The sequence below is a fragment of the Pipra filicauda genome, unplaced genomic scaffold (assembly GCF_003945595.2).
Source record: "Pipra filicauda isolate LSUMZ 115617 unplaced genomic scaffold, ASM394559v2 scaffold43_size3849885_pilon, whole genome shotgun sequence".
Taxonomy (NCBI): Eukaryota; Metazoa; Chordata; class Aves; order Passeriformes; family Pipridae; genus Pipra; species Pipra filicauda.
The window spans coordinates 354923-367020 of record NW_024104576.1 but is presented as its reverse complement, the minus strand read 5'-3'; the positions used below and the strand labels follow the sequence as shown (position 1 = coordinate 367020).

At 41.2% G+C, this 12098-nt stretch overlaps 1 protein-coding gene across 1 annotated transcript in view; it reads right to left on the bottom strand.

Annotated features, from left to right (window-relative positions):
* Positions 1-9043, bottom strand: part of BOD1L1 (biorientation of chromosomes in cell division 1 like 1) — a 35960-nt gene extending 26917 nt beyond the window's left edge. Inside the window, exons 1-9 of the mRNA XM_027736215.2 lie at positions 8834-9043; positions 8372-8496; positions 6905-7095; positions 5017-5637; positions 4400-4546; positions 2873-3042; positions 1765-1888; positions 1261-1405; positions 526-601 (exon numbers count right to left, since the gene is read on the bottom strand). Coding sequence (XP_027592016.2) covers positions 526-601; positions 1261-1405; positions 1765-1888; positions 2873-3042; positions 4400-4546; positions 5017-5637; positions 6905-7095; positions 8372-8496; positions 8834-9028 — 1794 coding nt within the window. The 5' untranslated portion in view covers positions 9029-9043. The remainder of the gene's footprint in view (positions 1-525; positions 602-1260; positions 1406-1764; positions 1889-2872; positions 3043-4399; positions 4547-5016; positions 5638-6904; positions 7096-8371; positions 8497-8833) is intronic.
* Positions 9044-12098: the final 3055 nt, after the last annotated feature.

Here is a 12098-nt window from a genome sequence, read left to right as displayed (position 1 = left end):
GAAAACCATAACTAAAAAAATCAAAACTAAGCAACACACCAAAACCTACAAAACACAAATCTAGACTTCCATTTGAACTTCCAACTGCTACTTTTTTTTTAAATAATGTTGTTTATAAAAAATTCTTGCCATAAAAATTCTCTTTTAGCATTCAGACCACAGTCAGTTTTCCTTTAACTTTCCAGTGAGAAGTGTAAACAGATCAAACTCCTCAAGTCTTTGCACATAAGACCTTGCTCTTTTTTAAAACCCAACCTCCTTTACAGATTAGGGCTTAAAACTCATCTTGTGTTCTACTACAACATGCATTAGCACTGAATCACAGCCCATGTATTTCAGTGGCTACTGGAATTCAGAAAGCACTACTACAGCAACGTCAGACCACTAATACGACTGAAAGAACTGTCAGGGAAAAACTAATTAATAAGAACGAATGCAATTATATGCAGTTTAGTGTGGACATATGAAAATGTCTATTAGAATTAAAAAGGAAGACCATAAAGTTTATATTTGAGAAACACATACCTCATTTGTCTTTTGCACTTCTTTAGAATCTTCTTCAGAGGGCTCATATTTCTTTCTGCAGCCATCTTCAGCACGCCTGAAACAGGTATTTGGACAATTTAATAAAGAAAAATTGCTATCAGCCTAACATTACTTTATAAACTTTCTGCTTTCAAAGCTGAGAGAGAAATGCCTACTAAAAATACGGAAACAGAGCTTGATCACCCCACTTCTGACTAACCAATTTGCTCAGGCTTTTCTCTCTTGTAAAATTATGTGTATCAACTTAAAAAATATTCTCTGGATATCAGTGCTTTATGAGTATGACAATATTACTACTGCAGTTCTCTCTGTAAAATGGGTAACAGCTCTCCTTGCCCCATATATACCTGTACATAGAAAGTTATTTACAGGTACTTATCTACATAAAACATCAGTTTCAAGATGAAGCCAAGTTGACTTACATATCAGATGCACAAGCATGTAAAAGCTCTCTATTCTCATGCCTTCATTAGCATTCTGTGTATGAAAAGTCAGTAAAGACTGCTACTGCAGTCTGAGTTGCAATATATTTAAGCAGCTATAATTTGACCTTCTGCCTGAACTTCATGCTTATTCGTAACAAAATTATGTGAATATTTTAATAGAAAACTGTTAAAAGTCAATAAGGCTAAGTACAAAGTTGAAAAGAACCTTTGAAATCTGCAAAAATGTATATTCAAAACTTTAATTCCTTTTGAGAAAATACATAAATACCTTGAATATCTTTTTCTTTTTCTGCTCAAGGCCACTTTTTTTTCTAAAATTTTCTGTTCTTTAAGCACATCCTTAATGCTGGTACCAGTAGCTTTTGACTCAAGACTTTTTGATGGCGGTTCTTCTAAGTGCAAGCCACTTTTTCCTAATATAATACACAAATGGTGAAATACATATGAATGTCATTATATTACTGTTTCAGCTATAAACATGACTGAAAGCAGTACAGACAGTACCAATGTGTCACAGAGAATACTTGCGTCTATGGGTATTCACTGAGTCTAAGCAGTGTAATGATATATGGAAAAGTGGAGATGAAATTTCATACAACTCATAATAATTTGCTTTATACATTTTTCCTTTACATCAGTGTTGAAACACTGGGTTGTTCACCAAAGGAAATTACTACAGACCTATGACCATTATTAAAAGCTGAAAGTTTTCTTTCTAGAGTGTAAGTTAGAGCAAGGTCATAGGGGCTAATCATACCTTCACTTCTCATACCTTTAGCATTTTGATTTCCAGTTTTTAGGGATTTTGTTTTTTCTGCAGCCTTCTGTTTGCGTTTTTCTTCAAGTCTCTCTCTGTTAATTTGTCTTCTTAGGAGTCTCTCTTCTTTTTCTTTGGCCTAGAGATAAAAACCAAGGAAAACTATAATTATCATTAGGTCGAAGAGCATTCTTTGATTATAAATATATATCTAAACCCCATAGAAACAGAGCATGCTAGCTTGTGATGTGAAATTAGCTGAGTTCCAGAGTTTCACTGCTGCCTAACACCGCAGACTGAAGGTATGAGACCTTCTCAAAGAACATATTTTTAATTATATATATAAGTACTAATATATAATATATACATAGTGTATATATACAACTATAAATATATTATATATATAAGTTTTTACCTGGCCAAAGGAGAAAATCTAAAAGAACTGCTGCTCCCTCTTCTGCGTGTTGGTCCCTTTTCCAAGGAACAGAGTGCACATGCTTAAATCTCTTTCCATTCTCAGTGGCTGCAGACTCGCTACAAACTGATTTCATGGACAGCAAGAACTACATTTTTAAAGACTTGGTGTAATGAAGTCGCCTGCAGTACTCAACACAAGCCTGACCTACTCCACATCCCACTGAAGGCAGAGGACAGGTAGATATGGGCTATTGTGTCCACCCGAATTGTCACTATATACGTTAAATCTACTGAAGACCAGATTTCTCGTAAGTGTAGCAGTTCTTACTCTCCCCATCAAATCACTCAGTTGAGAAAGAATTCACCCAATGTTGTGATTCTGTGAAGACCCTGCATGTAATTAGCAAGTCCTCTGTCAACATCAAAAGACTGTTTATTTCGGAGGAGGGGAAAGACACAGAAAAGTGTGTCATTGCTTTCACCACCAGAAGCCTTCAAACTATAACCAGCAGAGTAGAGCACTGTGCTGCAGAGCACATCATGCCATACTGATAGACACCTGAAGAAAGGGCAGTTGTAACACAAGGGAAAAAAAAAACAAAGTGAGAAAGAACAGAGGGCTCCACAACTCCCCCTCACAAACCACCACCACATCAGAAGTGGAATTTCTGCTCTATAAAGAGCAGTAACAAACCACAACACTTACAATGGACTGACGGAGCTGCTCCACAGTTCGCTCGTCATCAGAGTCACTGAAGTATTTGGAGTACAGGAAAGGCTTGTGAACGTACGCGTTGCGAACGGGCTTGGCTTTCCCATCGCTCAGCTCGTGAGCGTGAGGCTTCATCCTACTTTGACTCTTTTTCTCCTCTTCATCTAAAGAAAGGTTAGTGAGTATAGAGATATATTGATAAATTAGGGCAGTGCTTTCAACACGACTTTTGAGGAGGCAAAGCTACTCAAAATGTATTAACAATTATTTACTCTAAAAACGTAAACAGTTAAAAAATACTCTTATACCATCAAAATATCACTAGATTATGAAAAAAATGAAAGGTGCATTCATGTGTTTGTGTACATCATTGAGCCAAAAATTTGCAAGACACAAAACCCAAAATAAACTGGGATAGAAAAACTGGGCTTGTAATGCCATTGCCCTTTTATATACAATATTTTGTGGTTAACTACATGTAAGAAGTCAGAATGTAATTTCTGCTACGTGTTAAATTATGCTTCTCCCCACACCAAAAAAACTGTACAGTACTTGAATACCTAAAAACTATATATGCTTACTGAAATACATAAACAAAACACGCTGTTGTTTACACTCATGTAAGTATTAATCAAGTACAAAAAATAAATTTATTTCTGTTTTATCAGGATTATTAGAAATAGTGCAAAATCACTTGTGCTCCATACTGTACAGATTATTTCTATTCCCGAAATATACTTAAGGCTTGCTTATTTTTCACAAATGTTCAGTCATAACTGAACAACATCTGTCATATTTTAAGGTAAGAGCAAAGGCAGAGAATATGCAAGTAATTCAATGCCTCTAAATAATATTCTTAGAGCAGAAAAAGTAAGCTGTGAGCATACTAGAGAGAACGCATTCAGGTACTAAGGCACTCTGCATTATGAAGTGGGAAGTCTTACTAACTGCAGAAGTCACATCTGCAGAAATCAGAGTCTGAGGTCTGTACTGGACAGGGGGAACACAAAAACGTAACCCAGTCAGTGAAATGATCTGGTGTTTCTGAATTTTTAAGGCTAGATCCATTCCTGTTTCCTCTACTGCAGCCAAGTAGAATTTGGACATTCCTGCAATCCTAAAGCTCTAAAACCAACCTGATCTGCAATGCCAGCTACAACCACTACCTCAAAGTTGCAAAGCACTCTAATGTTACACCAAGTTCATGGCAGCATTGAGGGGAAAAAGACCCAGAGAGACTGACATATTCACCCTTAAATGCTTTTGTCGTCTATAAAATACGGTAGCATAAATAAGATTTACAATATTTAGAATACACCAAACTATTAAAAAATATTCAAAAAGTAAACGCCATACTTGTCTTTTTCAATTGCACGCATACTATCCATTCCACAGTCAAATTCTTTCCCACAGGTAATTACAATAAAACATACTGCAAGCCCTAATATTTATGATATGATGCACTCAACAACAGCATTACATACTCCTTGTTGCTGCTTAACAATCTAATTATTTTACCACCTGATGTGATCTCCCCCTCTTCAGTACTGTCAGAAATTACAGGCTCCTCTTCACTCTCTTCTTCAAAGGAAGAAAGGTCACTGGTGTGGACAGAGCTGACCGTGATGTCACTGAGTACATCCATGTCTGAATCTATGAATGAATTTTCTTGCAAAGAAAAAAATTGAAACAAAGAGCTGTAATGCAGTACACCATATTTGTGAAACTTTTTTTACCAAAACAGCAATTTTATCACTGAGACCAAAATTATCTTAATAACTAGGAATAAGAAAACAAAATTATAACACCTTAATGAAATGTTATTAGCCTAACTCTGGTTTACTCAAAACAAAAATCACCCTGAGGTACAACTATAAACTTTAAAATGAAGACTGGAATTGTCCAGACAACTTGCCAGATTAAAGCAGATGACCAACCACACACTTGAGGAATCAAAGCTCATCTGATTCCTAATTCGGGTGCCTCAGTCAAGAGATATGGACAAGCCCAACTGTGCTAGCAAGACAAATTTATCAGAAAACTTACATTCCAAATATACTTCTGATTCAACTTCTGAATACACTTAAAAAACCCACCTCATATTCATATTTTGAAGAAGAGTATTGCCCACACCATACCTTCTTTAGTTTCTTTCGTGCTTTCAGTTGTTTTATGTTTATTGCTATTTTTTTCTGGAACTAACTGTTTCCCTGGTTCTGATTCTTTTGCTTGCTTTTCTTCTTTTGACTTCGCGGTATCATCGCTTTTCTTTGAATGGTCAGACTTCTTGTCAAGCTTTTCTTTCTTTTCTTTTCTTCTTTCACTTTTTTCACTGCTGTCTGATTTCTTGTCACATTTATCCAATAATTTACTCTTTTGATCTTCACTGTCCTGCTGAATATCTTTATTTGTAAAAGTCCAAACATTAGTATCCTTTGCTGAATTTTTTATTTCTTCACTTTGGTAGGGAAGCTCATTTACATCTTCACACTTTGCAAGTGTTTCAGCCCCTTCTCCCGAAAGGTCACAAATTGCTTTCTCTCTGTCTGGCAAGTCCTCCATGTTTTTGTCTTTATCGGTGCTACCATCCACACTCTGCTGAGATGAGAGTTTTTTTGCAACTTTGTCACTGTTCTTGGAATTTGAGGTCTCTGTTGAAGCCCTGGCAGCACTTGCTTCTTGGTTAAGAGATGTAATTGTTTCCAAAATGGACATTGCATCACTAGCTACGTTAGCACTAGGAGTTGTAGCAGAGACACCTTCAAAAGTAAGAAAGAACAGTTTTACTTTACCCTAGTTTATGTAGTTCTGTTCAGATAGGATGTTAAACAAGTGCAAAGAAACAGAACAATTACTGTCTATAAAATATGCATAATTAACTATTTGACTAATTTTGCATTGAAAGATTTTGGGTAAAAAAAAAGACCAACCAGATAAAACCCCATGAAGCTGCATTCCTGCAGCAATTATCATGTTATTACCAGGGATTCATTCTGCTCTGTGACACACCTCTGTTCCTGAGGTCCGCTAGGGAATGCGGGGATTGCCAATGGGAAGGATGAACACCATCCTTGTTCATCTTTACCAACAGCCCAACTGGGATGATGACTCTGGATATATTTTATATATATATATATATATATATGCATATAAAGAATTATATATACATTCTCTCTCTATATATAGGTACACACACACATTGCAGTAGATAGTCTGCGTCTCTAGTATCTCCATAAAATCACGGAAAATGGACTCAGCATATTGATTATATAACAATGGGACAATCAGATATACCTTTTACCACTTTTCCACCCTCTTAGAACCAACTCTGAAGATGAATGAGAAAGGGTTAAGTGGACTAGAACTAAGAGTTGCAGCTGGCTTGTTAACCCACTTTAAAGGAAGTGGGTCTCACAGGAAAAAGCTTTGGATTTAAATAAAGGGTCTGGTTACAAATAGATGTACTGCTGTGGAATATCTTAGGATGTGAAAGAATGGACAGTTACCTGTAGGAGTGTTTAGAAGTTGACAACAGGCAACATAAATAAAAACTCTAAAGAAAAAGTGTTGTGTTGATAAACAAACCAAAGATTGGTGACCTATAGCACAACTTAAGCTCCTGAGAGGACCTTAGCCATTCAAACTTTAAGGCACACAGCAACTGCACAAAGATAGGGAACTGTCTCTTAGGTAATTTTTTTCCGATCTACCAATGGATAGAAAAATTGAATTGTTCTTTTATCTGTGTTTGAGGGCCAAACCCTGAGACCAACTTTTCTCCCTACAGTAAACTGATTCCTCATAATCTCAAGCAGAAGTGACAGTGACATGGTCATAATAGGGTGACATCTCTTCTGCCTTCTACCTTTATACATACAGTAACAGATAAGTGTTATGGTACTGCCTGGTGCTCAGCTTGCTAATTCTGATGCTAACAATGTTATGCCAGAAGCAAACTTAGTCAATGTTTCTGCTCTCTTAAACCCCACTTTTGTTAACAGACTGCTCAGAGAAATGGTAGAATACCTTGTACTGTAACAGAAGCATCTGCTTTTTCCTCACTCGGAGTTGTACTGGGCCCTGCCTCCTCTTTGTGATTCAATGTGGCTAAAAATTCATGGACAGCTTTTTCCACCTGAGGTCTAAATGTGTGGTTGATCTTTGGGTCCACAACCTGAGAAATAATTCTGTCAATTCCAGATTCCAACATTCCAGACCTGGAACAAAGTTACAGGAATTAGTAAGAAAAATTACATTTCAATAACCTATTAATGAAGTGTGACCATTTAGATGTGACGTAAACACTCGTAAGAAACTCCACGGAAGCATTAATGTTTTCTGAGCATCACTGCAGCTATGGATTTAGCCTGTGCCCTATCCATAATAAAAAAAGTGCTAGAGAAACAAACCAATCCAAGCACATGGAATTAACACAATAAACAGCCTGCTGTTGCATTATTACTGGTTATACCTACAATTGTTATTTAATTGCAAAAGCCACTTGTGGAAAAAATTAAGAAGAAAGCCGATATGATCAATTCCCATAGCATAAAAGAGATGACTTATAGAAGGCATGAGGGACAAACAGCTACTAGACCACTTATTGCCACTCTAAGTTACTTACTGCCCAGTAGAGTGCAGCAAGTTCTGCAGCTTAATAGAACACCTTTAATCTTCAGTAAAATAAAATAAATGGCAATAGAAAGCTTTATATCTCTATCAATGTCTTTAGACCCCTGTAATCTTCTGTGGGACATATACTGCCTCTTGTCCTCACTGCTTCTTTAACAACAAACAACATCCACTCTTCTCCCTACAAACCAAACAGCTCCTCAGTACAAGTTATCAATGGTACCACCACAGCATAACTAAGTTTGTTCCTATATCCCTGGTTTGATCCAATTCAACGACCAAGTTCACTGTACTCTGAAGAAATGTCCTAACTTTTCTTATCACTCTTAAGATTTGAGAAGAAAAACTGGAGGAAACTTCATGAAATAATGTAATATCAAGTAAGTGTTTGACATCATTTTAACATAACAGCAATTCTTAAAAGCCTCTTCTCTGTCCAGCTAGATTTACATCCAGGTTTTGCTACACGACTTTCGCCTTGTACTCTGCAGAGCTTAGTTTCTCAAATACCTTTAATTTTCCTTAGCTCTAAACATGATAGGTGCAATTTTAATACCTCCTTTAGAAGAAAAAGTAAAGGTAGATTTTAGCTAGGGGGTTACATCCCAAGTTAAAATCAAGGTTTCCACCTCTGCAGCATATTGGATCAGATAAAAAAATATCTGCAGTCTAATTCTAACTAATGCTGATGGCAAGTTGCTATCTGAATACCGCATTTTAAAGGTTACAAAAAACAAAATAATGAAAGAGCTTCTTCAGAAGTTTCTTTGAAGAAAGCAGATGCTTTACATTGACCCAGAGTCTCCATCACCTAGCACGGTAGAGGAGCATGTTTACAATAACCCCATGGCTGTCACTTACTTGAGAACCTGCTGCCTAATGTTATTTCTCAGCTGGTTCTTGTTGAGATGAGGACTCCAGGTATGAGTCGCCAAATGATTGGAAACAAAGTTGTCAACGCGCTGTCTCAGATTCTGGTAGGCAGGCTAGAAAGCAACAGCAGAGAGGTTGGACTGGAGGGGTTGGATAAACGGCTGGTTATTCCCCCGGAGGCCGGGCTGGCACGTCGGACCCCCCCGGTCCCCTGAAGGCACCACCGCTCCCGCTCCCGCTCCCTGGCGGCGATGGCAGCGCGTTAAACGCCGTATCTATCGCCGACACCACGCCGAGCCGGTCGTGTGTGCGCCCTGCGCGCCCCGCCGGACACGCCGCGCTCCCGCCGAGCGCGGCCGCTCCGGCTCTGCCCCGGCCGGGCCCGGCCCTGACCTGCCCGAGCCCGGGGCGCCGGGACCCCCCCGAGACGCTGGTGCCGCCCGCCCGAACCTTGGTGTCCACGTCGGCCAGGCAGTCGCGGCGGAACTGGTCGAAGAGCCCCTGGCTCTTGAGGTGGTTCACGATCATGGAGACCAGCTCGGGTTCGGCCGTACCGCCCCCCGCTCCGGCCCCGGCCCCCGGCAGCGGCGGCGGCTGCTGAGGGGGCGGCGGCGGGGGCGGCGGGGGTTGCGGGTTGGTGGCCATGGGGGCGGCGGGGCGGCGGGTGCTGCCGGCGGTGCCGGGCGGGCCCCGGAACGGGGCTGCTCACCGAACCGCGGCGGCGCTGGCCCCGGAAGCGGAAGGGGACGGCGGGAGGAAGCGGCGCGCGGCGCGGGGGGGGCGGGGGCGCCGCCGCCGGGAGCGGCGCCATCGGCGCGGGGCGACACTGGGGGGACCGCGCGCAGCCGCCGCGGGGCCCGCGCGGGGGCGGGAGGGGGGCGGGGCCGCGCGCGGGCCCCGCGCCTGAAGGGCCCCGGCCCGCCGGGCCGAGGCTGCGAGGGTTGGGGAGGGGGAGAGAGGAGCGGCCGCGGCGGCGCTCGGCCTCTGCCCGCCTCGTCCCCCGCCCCCGGCGCGGCGCGGCCGCCGCTGGGCGCTGCGGGCACGGCGGGGGCGCGGCGCCCGCCACGGCCGCCCGGCGCCGCTGCTGCGCTCCCGGCGGCGCCCCCGCCGCCCCGCCCCGCGGCCCGCCCCTTCCTGCGCCCGCCGCCATCGTGGTGCGGGCGGCGCCGCGCGCTTCCTCCCGCGGGCGGGGGCGGGGCCGGGGCGGGGCGCGGGAGCCGCGGCTGGTGCGGCCCGAGGGGCGCTGAGGCGCGGCCTGTCCTTTGTGCGGGGTGTGCGGCTTAGCGCTCCCTCCTCCGCCCCTGGGAGAGGCGGGGGGGGGGGGGAATTCTGTGACATTGGAAATACTTGAGTTTAAACATGCCGCCTTTACGTGTCAGTGCATTCTCGTGGTTTTTTGTGATACACATGTTTTAGGGCTGTCTCCCGCTTGCTGGCTACTTTTTTCGTGTTTGTTGTTTGTTTTGTTTTGTTTCTGGGGTTTTTGTTTGGTTTGCTTTGCTTCGTGTGTGTGTCACTGTTATGGTCATAACTGTCCAATGTGCTGAGATGGAGATTTAGATTAGATATTAGAAAAATTTTTTTCACTGTTAGGCTTTCGAATGGGTTGCCCAGGGAGGTGGTGAAGTCACCACCATTCCTGGAGGTGTTTAAGGGGTGTCTGGATCTGGCACTCGATCATGTGGCTTTAGTGGTTACAGTGATTGTGCTGGTTGATGGTTGGACTTGGTCTGAAAGGTCTCTTCCAACCTTGATGATTCCATGATTCTATGTGCTGCCCTGAGGTCGTCACTCTTGAGTATCTGCTGTTTTCATCATCTTTGAAGTTGAATTCAGTGCAGACTGTGGTCTGGTAATTCCCTTTATGACTAAAACAGGACCCCAGAGGCAGGAAACGAAATCTGGAAATAGAGAAATTTCATTATACCTGGAACAGTAGCTGTGGGACAGTGTCTGTCCTACTGCTGGTTTGGCTCTCCAGGCTCTTCTTCACTAGATCTTAAATCTTCTCTTGCCTAGAGAATCTCTTGCCTCTTAGATTCTTCTTTCCTCTTATATTCTTCTTGCCTGAACTCCTGTCCTAACCAGGATGGGTAAGGATGAAAGGAAGTTCAAAAATGTACTTAAAAATAGAAAAAGTGGACTTGGCAGTAATAGTATTTTGGTTGTACAAATTTTGTGGCATGAATATCTTGTCCAGGTACAAATGTTAAGAATTGCCCTTTTCAATAATTATTAAAAATCAATTTGAGTGTAAAGGCAAGCATACCAGGATTGTCATTGCAGACTTAAATGCATGTTAGAAGTGTAAATCTTGCTGCTGGTTTTACTCCTGTAAACTAAGTACTCCTCAACTGTTTAGAGCTTCACAGAAGGAAACAAATCTGAGAGGTATTTTAAAAGTATTGCAAGATTTTAATCTCTGGATTTAAAAATTTAAAATCAGTGTTTTGAAACAATCTGGCCTCTATTTGTGTAGTTTCATATTTTCTACATGGACATCTAGAAGGAGTAAAGCATGAAAGCTTAAGAAGGGTGGGGAATCTGCAGCCTGGTGCAACCCCTACTGGTATATCCTAGTGTGCTATCTACTGACTCAGCTTCATTCTTCTCAATAAAAAACGTTTCTTCACTGCTGACTAAAAATCGTATAGCAGTAAACAAGAAAGGGCAGAAGTGAAGAGTGTAATTTTAGTAAATGCATCTGTTAATTTCAGGCTTTACTGAGAAATTCACGTTTTCAGCATTTTGTGTTAGGCAAAGGCATTTTAGTCTCTCTCCCCCAATCAAAGGTGGTGCAGAAGATGTGGAAAAAAATATTATTCTTTATTTTAACAGCACAAGCAGATCCCTGACTTGCAGAAGGATGTACCATTAACACACAAGGTATCACAGACAACCTGGAATAGCTGTGGCCTTTGACTATGTCAGTGAATGCACTCTGAAGGATACATATGAGAGAGCAGGAATCCATTAATGAGATTTGGGAATTTAAAGGCTATCAGGGATCAGTTATGCCCAGTGGTCTGAAACTATTGCAATGAGTAGTCCATAGTGAAATTGATTCAACAGCTGAATGTAAAAAATAGTTCTGTGCTCTGAATTAGGTCCCATCTTGTGTTCATGCAACTTATGGAGTGTTGCAGGCTTATGGGATATCTTATTTATCAGAGAAAATATCTTCATCCTAAGTGCTGAATGAAAATGGCTTTTTTTTTTTTTTTTTTTTTTTTTTTTTTTTTTTTTTTTTTTATGTCTAGCTGTACCTTGTCCTAAACGAAGCTGTTGCAAAGGAAACTAGAAGGTTCCTGAAAATAAACAAAACAGGAGTTCAAATTAAACAGAAATCAACCCTTTGTTGTTGATTTATTTTAAGGATGCTGAGATATGATTACATGAAGTCTTGTAAATAAAAAAATAGATTATTTATTGGTTGCACTATAGTATAGTTATACTAAGAATTATGAATGTATGGCTTACTGTTGTTATTACTGTTATTTGATGTAGTCACTTAGTGATGCCTGATATCCAGTGCTTGTAAAAAATATTTTTATTTGTGGGATAACAGATTGAAAAAGACTCAATAGATAATTAACAGAAATGGTTAGGAGTGAATATAAAGGACTTGAGATTTTTTTCAGTAATTTGTCATTCTGAGTTGAGTACTCTCCTTGCTTACTTTCATAGCCCCAGTTAATTTTCTTAAATTTTCACA